This window comes from Danio rerio, chromosome 3 (genome assembly GCF_049306965.1).
Source record: "Danio rerio strain Tuebingen ecotype United States chromosome 3, GRCz12tu, whole genome shotgun sequence".
Classification (NCBI taxonomy): domain Eukaryota; kingdom Metazoa; phylum Chordata; class Actinopteri; order Cypriniformes; family Danionidae; genus Danio; species Danio rerio.
The window spans coordinates 6501482-6517928 of record NC_133178.1 but is presented as its reverse complement, the minus strand read 5'-3'; the positions used below and the strand labels follow the sequence as shown (position 1 = coordinate 6517928).

The following is a 16447-nucleotide window of genomic DNA, read 5'->3' as shown; positions in this document are numbered from 1 at the left end:
ACAGAGCAACTCCTGTCAGCAAGATAGGAGGTTAACCAACCCAGTGATGCCCACAAGATAATGCAGCCTCTTAATTAAACTGCAGTGATCGACAGTATCAAAAGTTGCACTAAGATCCGGCAAAACCAGCACAGAACATTCACCTGCATCGGCCGCCATTAAAATATAACATATATAAAATAGGACACTATATATCCTGTCCACCCTATACACCACACATTAACTTTCTGATTTTGACTGTAATGTAATAACGTTCACTTTTTGCACTGCTGCTTTGGATCAAAAATTGAGAATTGTGAATACAGCTAACAAGTAAACTTAATTTGAATTAATTGAACACGCACACACACACACACACACTCATAGTGTTTCTATATCTCTGCTGTTTGATTCGCTGCTAAATATTCACCTGCTGCTGGAGCTCTCGGCAGCGCTGCGACGTCGAGTCTCTGTCATCCGGCTCTTCACTCAGAAAGTAATACTTCCTGGACTGAGAAACAAAGAGACCAGCAAAACTGTAAGATCATGGAGAAAACACGAGCGTGTCTGACTTCTCAGGGTGCATGCAGAAATCAGAGAGTGAAATTCAATCCCCTTTAAAGACCTTTTCTGTACATTTGTAGACCTCATCACCACTTTAGGTTTCAACCAGTACCATTGGCGAGACTTTAACTTTTACTATATTCACTAAATACTGACTGTAGGAAACCATAGAAATATACACTAGACATCGCATAGGGACCCTGAGCATGCGTCAATAGCGCCGCCACATTGGTACAGTGCTCCCAAGACAAATGTCATTCAACCGCACTAGTCAAGACAGTGTTATTACGTGAAGATGCGGGACTTTAGCGCTGTCTACGGGTGTAGTAACGAGCAAACAAAGAAAACAAAGCACAAAGGCAGAACATTTCATAGGTAATATTAAGTTTTTTACGTTTTTGTGCTAAACAGGTAGCGTTATTGATGATAATACAGTCTCTTACTGCATTCACTATAAGTCAAAGTAGCTCACTCACACTAAACACTCGGCTTATGCTAGTTTTGTTAAATAAAATCAGCAAACAATGCAAAAGAAATATGACAACGAGATGTTGCGCTGCCAGAAACTTGTATTATTGTCGGCCAGTGAAGGAGTCGTTCATAACGGAGATTCATTCACAAACGAGTCGCTCCCTCCGTCAGTATGAGAAGTGAAAGCAGGAGAGGAGCTGTGTTTCAGGACATGATTAGATCAAATTTACCAGGGAGGGTGGATAGTACATTTCTGTACACACAAACACAAGCTTTTTGTCAGGAATGCCCGTGCGGTCACTGATCCATCAATGCAGAAAAGTGATGTAAAATTATAATTTTCGTAATTAAAAAAAAAAATTTACATACTAACATCCAGGAAAACTCCCGATCACAGATATATGTGTATATGTGTATATCTCTGGCTTTGGATGGCCACAGTCCTTCACTGAACCTTGGTCCCGCATTCATTTCAAAGGAGCGCTACCCTGTAGCAAGATGGCGGCTCTATTGACGCATTCCTTCCAATAGACAACAACAGGGTAGGCGACATCTAATGTATATATCTACGGTAAGAAACTAGGGCTGCAGGATTTGGGAAAATGTTCATATTGCAATTACTGAGGTCAACATTGCAATATGTGATTGCGAATATAAATAGTATCATGAGTCAACTTGATGGGTTTGCATGCGCCGCTACTAACAGACTGGACTACAGGACTAAAATCAGCTGATTCCAGACCTAGGAAAGTCGATCGGTGCATCTAGTTAAAATACAAATTGTTCCTCCAAATAGGAAATATTATATAATTTATTTTTGTTTGTTTGTTTTGGTAGCTGCACAAAAACTGGAAAATTGTTCTCAGAAAGTATGTGCTATTTTTATTTGTTATTTAATATAATCGCACAGGCTGACATTGAAAAATTAAACTGCAAATGCAGCAGGGGGCGCCAACGAAAAAAACAGGATTAACAGTGTTTCCTTGGTTACTGCAGTAAACAAAGCAGCTCGACGTCAAATCTAGCGGGATTTTATGGATTTTAAAAACTACATCCTAGTATTTGCAGATTAAATTCAGCCAAACTTTAGCAGACAACCATTCAAATAGTGTTGGGGAAAGTTACTTCTCAAAGTAGTGCATTACAATATTGAGTTACTCCCCCAAAAAAGTAACTAATTGCGCTACTTAGTTACTTTTTATGAAAAGAATTGTGTTATATTACTTTTGAGTTACTTTTCCCTACCTGCCTAAGGTTTGATCTTTCAGAACTAGCAGGTGTTTTTTCCACCTTTTTTAATCGAGAAGCTCTGCATTTAACAGCTACCAATAGATCCCAAACCTTCATTTACCTTTAAAAAATGTAGGCTAAAATAATATTTTGAGAACTTTCTAAGCCCAGAGCTGTACATACAGATTAATGAACGTATGTTAAGTAATGTGTGTGCTACTTTTGAATGTTGTGTTACTAGTTTAGTAAATTCACTGTCCACTGATATAAAGACTGCAATAAAGCCTAACGCCCCATTCACATGGGGCGTCAGCGTCAACGCTTCCCATTTACTTTGATGGTGATGTCAGGCGTTGCCGAACTGCATTGTGGATCTGTCGGCACCGCTTCAGAGGTGTTGCTCGCTGCAGAAGTTGAGACTAGCTCAACTTCAAGCGCCTTGAGGGAAGCGTCAGCCAATCAGATCGCTGTATGCAAATACACCAGCTAGACAGTGGCCTATTGCTGACTGAATTTCATTGGCTCACGCTGCGATGACGATCGCGTTATCCCAACTTCAGACACACCTTCAGTCAAGCATTGACGCTGAAGCACCGTGCGAATGGGGCGTTAGAGTAACATGAAATAATTCAAGGCAAAAATTGATTTTGAACCTTTAAAATGTTTAATAATAAAATGAACTGTAAGACGATAAAAAACATCTCCAAATAAATGAGCTTTATACATTAAATAAATTGCTTCACGTGGCCTTAACAAACGTGTCAATCGTTTCCCAAAAGAGAAAATCATCTTACTATATTACAAAACATAGTTGCTTCTACATTAGACAGTGGCTGCATCTCCTCAACAATAAAAGCAATAACCATTTTTTCAGTTTAGTCGAATGAATTGTTTTACCTGGAGATCGTGAACTGATGTCAGTCATGTGTTGTTTAGCTGGAGGTGGGGTATGGGTGTAGTGCGTCGCATTCAGTTTTTTTTTCTCGATGTCGTCAAATCAGTTCATTACATTAAACGGAGCTGACATGAAACGGTTTGCGTCTTCAGTAAGTAATAACACACTGGATACTCCCTTTGACTCGAAATAAACCGATATCCTGAGTTATTCAGTTACTAGAAGAGTACACTGATTTATCTGCTGTGAAAAAAAGAGACCTGATGATGATGATGAGTGCGAGTCAACTGTCGGTTCCCTCGCAGCACGCTCTGTGTGATACAACTTGACTAAGGTAATTTTTTTCCGCAATATGTTTTGGTCCCACTTTATATTAAGTGTCCTTAACTACTATGTACTTGAATCAAAAAATAAATACAATGTACTTACTGTGGTACTAATGTATTTGAGAACACTTGTGGTGCTCTTGAGATGGGATAGGGGCTGGGTTATGGACAGGTTTGGTGGTGTGGGTAGGTTTAAGGGTGGGTTAAGGTGTAAGGGATGGTCAACAGTGTATTTACAAATGTAATTACAGAAGTTAATTACAGATGTAATTACATACCGGTATTTAATCAAGCATAAGTACTCAATAAATACATGTATTTACACAATAAGTACATTGTAACAAACTGTTAATTCCTGTGTAAGTACATATTAGTTAAGGCCACTTAATATATAGTGGGACCTGTTTTTTTTTAAAGCCAATAAAGTTAAGTAAAAAAAATAACTCGCATTACATTTTTTGAAAGTAACCTAAAGAATATTACTTATTTTTAAAATGTGTTATTTTATTACTTTGGAAAAGTAATATCAATACCTAACGTGTTACTATAAAACACGTTACCCTCAACACTGTATACAACATTGTGTAATCAAAAATAATAAATAAAAAAAAATGTAACACCTTGCAAAATGGCATTTAAGACTTCAATACTTTAAGCGCCTCAAATTTATCTAAATTGATTTATCAACTTAATACTTTCCCCTAAGACAACCTGCTTTAGACGAAACTGCATGTAAGGAAGGACTATTACTCAGATTAGGGGACGCACCAAATTTTTTGACAACTGCAAACTATCAGTATTTTCAGTTTTTGTCTAATAAAGAAAAATAGAAGAAAAAAATGAGCCAAAATAAAGCATTTCATTCTCCCATTCGCCATAGTCACTGCGTAGTATGAAGCTGATACCCATTCATTTCAATGGCTAGCACTTATTAACAATCAAGTACGATTAAATATTCAAATCTTCAAAATGCCTAGTTTCCACTCATTGGTAGGGTTCAGTACGGTTCATATTTATAACGCTTGTGCCTATACTGCCAATGGTACCCTTTTGGTAGATGTGTTTTAGACAGAACGTTGCAGAAATTGACTGAAATAAAGTCTAGTGTTTGCATCGCTTACATTAACTCTTGTGCAAACCTCTTAGTAACCAAAATAAAGTCATTGTTTGAACAGACACTGAAGCAAAGACCACACAAATGCAACTTAAACAAATATAAGTAAAAATACTTAAGATATTTAAGAAAATGCGGTTAAACATGTCTGTAAAAGCGCCATCTACCGGTATTAAACAGCTGCAGGTCAGATTTACCATCACACAGAATGAGCGCTTATTAGTCCTGAAAATGGTTATCATTTTTGCTGATTATTTTAGTTTCGTTTAGTTTTCATTTTTACCTTGTCATTTTTTTTTTACTTCAGTTAATGAAAGTGTTTTGACAATGTTTTAGTCTTAGTTTTCATTTACAAAAACTATCTTGTACTGCACAGACACATTTACAGATAAACTATACATGAAATTATCAGTCAATTTACATTAGGCTGCATCCCAGATACAACACAGAATACAGAATATGCTTAAAAAATCCATTCACAGCTTTTGAAAAACGATATTTTATATTTATATATATTTTTTTATTATTAATGATTAAAAAATCCATTATTTATCTAATTATTATTATTCAATTTCAATGATTATTATCTATTCCTTTTCCCAGCGCTCACCTGACTGTCGAAGTCTCCGTAGGTCTCTGGAGTTCCAGGCTCCGCTGGATCTTTGGTGAGCAGCTGAAACACAGAAACATCTCCATTAAATCCACAGATCACACGATCAGTCTGCTGCTCAGAACACAAACACACGGCATTCTGGGAGAACAGAAGGAGTTTTCACAGATACGGAGACGCGGTTTCATCAAAAATCAATGGAGAGGCTGTAATCATCACTTTCATGAGGGGAAAAAGCCCAAGGCAGGACATTATTCAACAGAACCCTCAGAAAGATGACCAGACAAACAAACACGGCTTTTACTCGCATTTTTTGTCGTTCATTTTTGTTGTTTTATTTTAATTTTAATTTTAAATACATTTGTAAAAAATATATATTGCTGTGTAAATTTTATTAGTTGCATTATATTCATAAATGTAACTAATAAAACTAATACATTGTAAAAGCGCTATACAAATAAAGCTGAATTGAATTAAATAAAAAAAGTCAAGTTTGACAGATTTTACATCATAGCACACTTTTTCATCTCTTAGCTTATTTATTTATTTTTTTAGTAACGATTTGAATAATTGTTTAGTCTTAGTTTTTTTTAACAACAGACAAACTATATAGAAATACATGTCAATTTACAGTACATTGCATCCCAGATTTCAATGTGTGTAAATGCATGTATGTGTGTACGGTGTATGTGCGAGTCATATACTATACAGCGGTCCCTCGTTGATAGTGGGAGTTAAGCTCTAAAAATAGCCTGCAACAGGTGAATCGCTTTATTTTTTACAATTATTATGGATGGCTTAAGGCTGTAAAACCCCTCACTACACACGTTATACACTTTTCTCAGACACACAGCAAAAAACGCTTTTCTTGCTTAGGTTGCAGAGGAATTTTTACAGCCGTGTTTTCCCGTCTCCGGAATGTAAGCAGCTGATAGCTGCTAGCGGGAGGATTGTTTAGACGGTAATTCCCCTCTTGTTAGTAAAGCTATATTCCAGAAAGTTTGTAGAATCGATGCTGATCTTCAAGCTGTGTTGTTTGAGCACTGTGCTGATAGGCTCAAGTTAAAATTAGGGTATAAGATATAAAAGCAAGAGTGCGAAGAGCGGAGCAGTGGGCAAAGACGTCCAAACAGTAGCAAAGCAGGAAGTAGAAATCTAAAATTTCTTATATCAAGAAGCATTTTCTAAACAAGCAAAACACATTGTCTTGTTTTGAGAAATAATATGCCAATATTAAGTGAGTTTTTCCTTAAAACAAGCAAAATAATCTGCCCATGGGGTAAGCAAACTAATCTTGTTTTTTCTTTTGACGTAAGATTATTTTGCTTCCCCCATTTATAGATTATTTGCTTGTTTTAAGGAAAAACTCACTTAATATTGGCATATTATTCCTCAAAACAAGACAATGTGTTTTGCTTGTCTAGAAAATTTTTCTTGATTAGGGAATTGTTAGATATTTGGACTAGAAACAAGACAAAAGATCTAAGTAAGAAACGCATTTTTGCAGTGCAGGCATTAACATTTCCGCACTTTGCTCTCTTGATTATATTCCCTCATCTTCGTTTCTTGAAGATTCCACCCCATCTCCCCCTTTTCTCCTTTACCAGGAGGACCTCTCGTGATCTCGTACCCCCTTACATGCTCACTGACCTGGCGGGAACCCTGAGCTCGAAGATAATTGAGCTCAGGGCTCCCGCCTGGTCAGTGAGCATATAATGGGGTACAAGATCAGCTAGTTCTCTCAAGACAGCATGTCAAACCTGCTATTATTATTATTATTAAGCAATATCAAAGTGTGAACTCTTGAAATGTTATTATGGAGATATGGCACCTGCTAATCAATTTGGTGGGTGGGGAAAAGTGCACTCCTATGTCAGGATGCAGCGGACCTCAAAAATCACTGGGACTTAGATCCTATTTTAATATCAGGGTATTCAAAAAAAAGAGACTTGTTGTGTTTATTTCACTCCAATATGAGTGTTAAGCCTGGTTTATACTTCTGCGTCAAGTGACCGGCGTAACCCACGGCGCATGCAACGCGCATAGCTGTGCATTTATACTTCTGCGCGCTGTCTCTGTTGCTCTGCATTAACACTTCCGAAATGCTAGTTGGCAGTGAGGTGTAAATGTTCCTCTGTGTCGAGTTTCTTCTCTGCTGTTTTGCTTTTCCTGAACACTTCCAGGATGTACAAGTGGCTCAAACTCGCTCATTTTGAGGCAGGAACCGGCGGACGTTCAACAACTTTAACTATGAGGTAAACACAAAACAAAACTTTCCATCCGGAGCTCCTTCACGGGACTCCACACTTGTAAACAATTGCTCCATCAGGCTCGCACCATTCATGCGGCTCTCGGCTCCCGCCCAGACTCGTCAGCGCTACCAAGCCGACCAATCACAGAGCTTGCGCTACGCGTCATTGCGACGTGTAGTTATTTTTTGAGAGGTGCACGTCAGCGACGCCCACGGCCACGGCGAAGGGCTATGCGTCAGCGCCATAGCATACGCCGCCGTTTGACACAGAAGTATAAATCAGCCTTAAACACACTATACCTATACACAGTTCTGTCCAAACAGCTTTAAAAAAGTTGATTTTCATCATAGGTGCACAAAAATCATAGGCAAAGAGGCACAGTTGTTGTACCATATGTGTTTTGTGTACCTCTTGTATTGCCGTCATCACGACGTGCTGCACCGATTCCTCCAGCATCATGATCTGCTGAATGTGCTCTGCCAGAGGAAAAGAAACACACAATCGTCACCGAATATGACAGTAATCAATGTGATTTTACACTTTCATTTTGCTCGACACTCCGAGCTTACTACACTTGACAGGAACGACCATTAAAACCTCACTATGGTGCTTTTGTTTTTACAGGGTTTCTGCAGGTTTTACCAAGTGCAATTTAAGACTTTCAGACCTTTTTTAAGACCATCAAAATGAAATTTAAATAGGGCTAAACCCATACGGATAAAAAAAAAAAATGTTTGTTTTAATTTGCCTGATAAAAAAAAAAAAAAAAAAAAACACAATCTCTAATTGGTTAATTCTTAGCCACATATTTTAAATAACGTTTCAAAACAAGCAGACCCTGGTTGCATACATATTAATAATAAAAAGAAACTCTTAATAAATAAAAAGTTAATAAATGTCTGCACAAGAACTTGTTATAATATTAATTATTAATAGAGTTCTGCTTAAAGTTTTATTGAGATGTATTGCTGATGATTGCATGTGTGTTGGTAGCTTTACATGAACAAAGGGAAAATCAAGACCCATTTAAACAGGGTTTCTGCAAGTTTCAGAGTTAAATTTAAGACTTGGAGACATTTTTAAGACCATTACGAATGGAATTTTAAACCCATAAAGGGCTAAAGGCTAAGGAATGTTTCAAATGGCCTAGATGGAAAAGATTTTTATTTGCCCTATACATTTTTTTTTTAATTTATTGCATTTAATAATAAAAAATACATCAATATAAAAAAAATAGCACAATGTTTTAAATATTGTGTAAAAACAAGCAAGCTCTAGCTGTATCCATACACTTTACAACATATACTTTCTTTAAAATAAAAAAAAGAATGAAAGTTTACGCACAACAATCTGTCCAGGTCAGTGTCCTGAGCAGTAAGTACATGGAGAACTTTTAAACAAATGTGATTGTAAGGAAAATAATTAAACCATTATGATAAAGTAAAAAATGACCTTTTTAAATAAAAAAATGTAAGTTTTATTGAGATGACCGTTGATGATCGTATGGGGTTTGGCCAGATTTGGTAGCAGTACATGAACAAAGGAAAATTAAGACCTGTTTAAAAAAAAATTTAAGACCTACAACACAATATATCAACAAATAAAAGACTTTTTTCAAGGTCTAAAATTTGTATTTTGAGATTTAAGCCATTTTAAGACCCTGCAGAAACCCTTTTAATATTATTTAAGACATACAAGACAATATTTTATTGAATTTAAGACTTTTTAAGGCCTAAAATTTAGTTTTTGAAATTCAAGACATTTTAAGACCCCACGGACACCCCGTTTTATTTTTTGCTTTCTTGCTTTTTATGCAATCTATTAGTGTAATTTGTTCCACATATGACAGACAGCTGTCTAAAATGCAGAGCAGGTGATTGTCTGAGTTTAAATGACATGTAAAGACAATTTCAACGCATTGCAGTATAATGTATTTTGTGGAAAAATACAAAAACCTTAAATGATCTAACAGTTAGAATGCATGTTTTAAGTTAGGGTGCTTTTCACAACCTGCCTTATTTAGTTCGATTAAATCGCACTAGAGTTCGTTTCCCCTTTTGGTGCGGTTCGTTTGGGCAGGTGAGAATGCAGCATTCGTACTCGAGTGCGCACCAAAAGCCGACCAAATAAGCGTACCGAGACCTGCTTGAAGAGGTGGTCTCGGTACGCTTTCAAACGAACCCTGGAGCGGTTCGATTGTGGTGAGAATATGATCCGTACTAAAACAGGTAAAACCGCAAAAAGCACTGCGCCATTTAAACTAATCCAGCTGCTGTAGGCCAATGCGCTGTGCATTATGGGATATGGAGGAAAATGTTTGTTGACAGCGCTTTACCAACAGAGAGAGAGAGGGGAAAACATTACCTGATGGATCGTTGGTAATATTTCCGCAAGATGACCATGTCGCAGTTTAGCTAAATTAATTCACGCCTCCTCCTGAAGTGACGAGTGATGCATTACACTGTTTTCCAGCCACGGCCGCGCTTTATTTCCGAAATGTATAGTTTGTCTAAAGCACAATCAGCCGGTGCAGTCGTCCCTCCAGAGTAAAAGGTTTTGTTTACCTGCGGGAGTTCACTGGCATTTTCCCGCACGTGACTTCCGACCAATCAATAAGCAGTTTAGGAAATATGTTCAACAACATCTGGCCAGTGAGAGATGTGGATTTTGTTAGATGACTGCATTTTGGTTCGTTCAACTGGTTCGGACCAAAGCCAGCAGTGTGGTGTGAAAACGACCCAAAGACGGCAAAAGATGCAACAATGTATCATTCATTACCCTTGGTCCGGACCAAATGAAGCGAACTACAGATGTGAAAGCACCCTTAGACGCTGCTTCATGTTGTTTTAGTGTTGATAAAGTCCCACAGTCACACACAAACGTAATAATTGTCCCACATAATGTTAATTCACTGATGGTCACACAAGAATCTGTCTAATGCCGAAAAATGCCTCCCTATCAGATCTCATTTGCCAGGATAAGGTTTTTTTAGGTGGCTATTTCTCCGGAGGTGTTATTATTTAGAGGAGAAATAGCTCCGATTAGCCAATTAGGTTGAGATTTCAAGAAACCAATGGTTAATTTCATTTTTGGTGATACAAAGCACAATTTTCACAACAACCCCAATTCACCGCTATTCATTTCCAATGGAGGAGAAGAATTCCAGCCATGACGTGACGCCGACCAAGTATATGCACTGCTTCAAGTCAGATCAGGGTCAAACACTGCTCGTGTCTTGATTTGGTGGGATCTGGGAGTGTGTGTGTTCATACCTTGCTTGCGGTCGCAGCTGACAGCGCAGCCCAGAACCAGCTGGAGCAGGCGACCCAGTTCAGTGACGTCCCCCATCTCTCCAATCAGACACACATCAGGCACATGCTCATCAGACACCTGCTGACTTAACACCTAACACACACACACACACAGAAACACACACAAAGCTTTTTTAATAGGATAAAAACAAATAAAATTAATTAATAAATTAATTAATTAATAAATAAATAAGAAGTTTTATAGGGATGGAATGTAGCACATCCTGTAAAGTACATTTTAAACCCAGAAAAAGAGCGTGCATCTCGAAAGAAATGACTTCAGCCGGGTTTTCACTCACATAATATAATACAGATGCAGACAATCAAATAAATAAAGACTCAAAATACTCTTGCACCCTTTAAAAGGCAATTGCAATATGATGATTTAGTGTCCAAGAATCACTTGAAAACAGTTTGTCTGGATGTACAATTTGCAGTTATATGTTCGAGTTAAACATTACTACGGTTTTGTTCTTTAAATGACAGATGACCTTTATTTTTAAATTTAAAGTGTGCTTTTTATTTATAGAATTAATGCATAAGATCACAAAAATTATCCACGTTACCAGATATGATGTTAATTTTGAATTTTCGACAACACACACACTATATTTTAACCCCAGAAGAGCTAAGAGATCAATATCTATATTCAATCACAACAAGTGAAAACATTTATTAATCATTTTTAACAAACAAATTTTATATACAGTGAATCCACAAAGTGTTCAAAGCGCTTCACTTTTTCCACATTTTTTTTTTTTGTTACAGCCTTATTCTAAAATAGATTCAATTAATTTATTTCCTCAACATTCTACACACAATACCCATTAATGACAAAGTGGAAAAAAGAGGTTTTGTAATTGCTTCAAATTTGTTAAAAAATAAAAAGCAGAAAAATCACATGCATCAATTCTTTGCTCAATACTTTGCTGATGCACATTCGGCAGCAAACACAGCCTCATGTCTTTTTTGAATATGATGCCACACGTTTGGCATCATATTCTGTCTTTGGGAATTTTTGCCCAATCCTCTCAAGCTCTATCGGGTTGGATGGTAAGTGACGATGTACAGCCATTTTCAGATCTCTCCAGAAGATGTTCTATAGGATTTAGGTCTGGGCTCTGGCTGGGCCACTCAAGGGTATTCACAGAATTGTTTTGAAGCCGCTCCATTGATATTTTGGCGGTGTGCTTTGGGTCATTGTCCTGCTGGAAGATGAACTGTTACCCCGGTCTGAGGTCAAGAGCACTCTGAAGTATCAAGTATGAAGTATCAAAAACTCTTTTTTTCACATTGTCATTATGGGGCATTGTGTGTAAAATTGAGGAAACAAATGGAGTGAATCCATTTTGGAGTAAGACTGTAACATTAAAAACATGTGGAAAAAGAGAAGCGCTATGAATACTTTCCAGATACACTGTACATACATAAAATATAAAAAATAAACTGACTGCCAACATTCAGCATTTACAAATATTTTGTTCATTCATGTGTTTGTGTGTTTATTATTCTGTTCAACTGCCATTTTTTGAGGGAAAAAATACAGTATACAATAGGGTTAATGCTGAAATAAACCACACTTACGTCATGATAATACTCCATCATGCTCTGGAGGATCTTCTTGAGGTTGCTGACCTGTCAGAGTATATATACACATGTTCACTAAAACACATCAACATACAGTATACAGTACAGAAAGACTACAACTCCAGTAAAATACCTTCAGCCTCCAGTTTGTGCCTCCATCCTCTTTTATCCTGCTGAGCCAAGTCTCATTAAACCATGTAGAATCTCTGAAGGACAAAAAAAAACACTTTCCAAACTACTAATACTCAAGTAAAAGCACAATTACTTTCCCAACAAATGTAGTGCGGGTAAACGAATCTGTTGTAAACACTACTCCAAGAATGAGCAAAAAGTAGCCCTTAAAAGTACTCGAGAAAGAGAGAAGTGTCACGATACTGAATTACGATACTGTAATTTTAAAAACGTCAATTTCCAGCTAAGATTTGAGCACTGTTGAGCGCGTCCTTAAACACAGATGATTTGCCACTGTGCTCACAAGTTCAACAGAAATTACTGTGATTGGCTGTAAAGCTCATCAGTTCACCGCTAACAGAAAACGAGACACTGTCGTGTATTAAAGCCGCGAACAGCAGTCGATTCATCAACAGATCGCTCATGTGTCTGCTTATAAACAGACCCGCTGATCTCCACGGCTGTAAAACACTCCAGTGTCTGCACTGCCTTCCTGGCCAATCACAGTCATTTCTGTTGAGCACATGAACACAACGGCCAATCAGCTCTGCTTAGGAGCGTGCTCAACAGCGCTCAAATGGACTTTATTTAAATTTCAGTACCGATTGGTACCGTATTCAGTATAATAATTAATAATTCAGTATTGTGACAACACTAGTAGTCAGAATTAAACTGAAAATAATGTACCTAAAACCCTGCAGATAAAACAGTGTAGCTTGTCAGTGCTATACTTCTTTTTAATGGCCCATTTCCAATGAGTTGTATGACTCGGTGTGCTTTTACTTCTGTTTCCACAGTCAAAAGTTACCAAAAAGCGAACCGTACTGTAGTCATAATATTGTTTGTTCTACAATATATTGCACCAAAACATATTGTGATAAACAATATTATATTAATTTTAATACAATTTTATGCCACTAACTATAATATGCCAGAATGACAATATAATAGCATCACAATGCAAGTGCACTCTTTGAAAGAACACACAATTTTTATTCTTAAGAATATTTCATTTAACTACAGTCATTTTAACAGTTTAATAATCAGGCATTGGTACGAGAATGTGAAAACGCATATCCTAAAGTAATAATAATAAATGTTAACAAATAAAAGTGAAAGGTAAAGAGATCTTTTCAGCTGTCAGAAACCCATATGAGATTATACAGGGTGTATATGGATACACCTTAATAAAATTGGAATGGTTGGTGATATTAACATCCTGACTGTGGCACATTAGTATATGTGAGGGGGCAAATTTTTTCAAGATGGGTGGTGACCATGGTGGCCATTTTGAAGTCGGCCATCTTGGATCCAACTTTTGTTTTTTCCAAAGGGAAGAGGGTCATTTGACCCATCAAACTTATTGGGAATTTCACAAGAAAAACAGTGGCGTGCTTGGTTTTAACGTAACTTTATTCTTTCGTGAGTTATTTACAAGTTTCTGACCACCTATAAAATGTGTTCAATGTGCTGCCCAATGTGTTGGATTGTCAATGCAACCTTCTTCTACCATTCTTCACACACTGATAGCAACACCGCAGGAGAAATGCCAGCACAGGCTTCCAGTATCTGTAGTTTCAGGCGCTGCACTTGTCTCTTCGAACCCCCTTAATCTTGGGGGTTGTCTCTTGTGTGTGAATGAGACATTGCTGTGTTTAGCTTGTTTGTTGCTGTGTGTGTGTGCGCGCACATGAATGAGAAGTGTGTGTGTGTGTGTTTATACAGACTCTGTATAGCTGGGTGGTTTTCGGTTTTGTTTTGTTCTCCCCCTGCTCTTTAGCGGGATTGGGTGCGGCGGTAGAAAACAGGGTGGGCAGCGAGACAACAAAAGCTAGCGCTCGGGTTCGGGCTAAAACATGGCGGGAACAAGCGGGAGCGGGATATAAAATTTAGTCCCGTGCAGATCTCTACTTTAGCTGCATTCATAAAGCGTTTGTGTCTTCAGCTCGTTCTGTTTGATGTTATTTTTCTATGCGTGATTTGATTGGACAGGAATGACTGATTATTCAACTTAGCCAATCGCTGTAGACCAGCAAAAATAAACAAAAGGTGTTGACTGCAGGGGTCCGTTCTTCGTACGTGGATTACCCCAGTTAGATGGATTTGGATATTGACACGATCCAGGATGGTTTCGTTCTTCAAAGCTGATCCGAGAGTTGTTGTCATAGCAACAGTTCTGCTAGCTCAAACCTGATCGGGAGCAGGTTCAATTCATATAAACAAGATTAGATCAGCTTAGTTCAAGCAAAGATAATACAGAAAGTATGTTCTGTATTCTGATATTTTCTTACAGTAGTAGTTATATACACTTAGGAAAATGGTACATATTATTAAACTATATATATAATGTTATAGTCATTAATAAAATAAATAAAGTTATACATATTAATAAAACGTATGCAATCTGCACCCTCGAAATGAAAGTACAAAGACTGCCACCTGGTGGTGCAAAGAGAAAACTTATTGATATGAACTTTTTAGATCGCTTTAGTACAAATTGTGTATAATAGAAATGCACAATATGTGACTTTTTTTAAAGCAATAATACATTTATGCAGTCATAAACATGTTTTGATAGTTAAGATGCCAGTAATTTGATGCTTCACAAAAGTTGCAGACGCCTTTACCAATATGAAAATGCTTTTGTAACCATCCAGTTATTCTTTACACCGATTAAAAAACGGCTACTATTATAAAGAAAATATTTTCTAAATGTAGAACTAAATACACTGATATGCATTGAAATACATGATGAATACTCTTGTCTTGACACATGAAAGTGTAAAGCCTGCAGCTCACAACAAATGTGGAAGGTTATCGCGTGTCATATTTAACAAGCCGTTTACTGCTAATTTGATGTAATTTTGCTCACATGGATAATTGAATATTAATCAGATGATGTCATTACGCTGCTGTGCCGTCAGCCAATCGTTGCATTGCTGATCATGATTTCGAGGATCGATAGATCTGTCCTTCACAACACACGCAGCGATCTCAGATCAGTTTATCCAGACATTCTAATCTGATTCGCGAACTCGTTTGAAGAACCAAATTAGCAAGAGATCAGTTATCAAGATTAAAAGATCCAGGATCTGCCAAATCATCTTAGATCATTTAAGCGAGGTACGAAGAACGGACCCCTGGATGAAGGAAAAAATAGTGCAGTTAAAGTACTGATGATAGCACAAAAAATGTTATCAATTGAAAGTGCACATTTATAATTAGTTAGCAAAGTACAGCCCCTGAAATAATTTGAGTATTGGTAATGTAAACACTTAACAAAAGGGTTGCATTAGTTAATGTTAGTTTACTAACATGAACAAACAGATGAACTATACATTACAGTATTTTGTCATGCTTGTTGACAACACAGTTGTTAATGTGAACTGGCGGTGCATTAACTAAAGTTAACAAGCATGAATTCAGATGTTAATAATGCATTAGTAAATGTTGAACTATGATTAATAAATGCTGCACAAGTACTGTTCATACTTAGATCACGTCAGTAAATACATTAACTAATAAAACCTTATTGTCAAGTGTGACCTTTGTAATTCTTTACTTTACACACATGCAAATCAGTGTGTTTTCTGACTCCAGGCTGGTAAATAACTCCTCTTTTAACATGGAGTCTTCAGCAGCTGTCATATTTGACATATTCAGATGTGTGTTGGTGGTTTCTCAGAGTATCAGAGGACTAGAGCATCTGTCAGATCAGCTGTTAGTCGAATAGTGAACGATCCTCTACAAACATTTGCAGAACGTCACACTCATTGAAGATGATGACGTCAAACCACACACACACTCACATTTTGTTGAGCACATGTGCGATGGCCACTCCACTGGTCAGCTCATGTTTGCTTGCACACGACGGCACCTGAAACGACTGCAGCTGAAACACACAAAGGGAAAAAAAAGTTTAAAAAGTTACAAAAAC

The 16447-nt window shown here is 37.3% G+C and overlaps 1 protein-coding gene across 2 annotated transcripts in view; it reads right to left on the bottom strand.

The window, feature by feature from the left end:
* The window catches only part of hook2 (hook microtubule-tethering protein 2), a 53850-nt gene that overhangs the window by 33763 nt on the left and 3640 nt on the right, over positions 1–16447 (bottom strand). For both annotated transcript variants that reach the window (NM_001423849.1, XM_068216264.1), the window contains exons 2-8: positions 16320–16402; positions 12473–12545; positions 12337–12387; positions 10714–10846; positions 7850–7917; positions 5190–5252; positions 410–490 (exon numbers count right to left, since the gene is read on the bottom strand). In NM_001423849.1, the coding sequence (NP_001410778.1) occupies positions 410–490; positions 5190–5252; positions 7850–7917; positions 10714–10846; positions 12337–12387; positions 12473–12545; positions 16320–16402 (552 nt within the window). The remainder of the gene's footprint in view (positions 1–409; positions 491–5189; positions 5253–7849; positions 7918–10713; positions 10847–12336; positions 12388–12472; positions 12546–16319; positions 16403–16447) is intronic.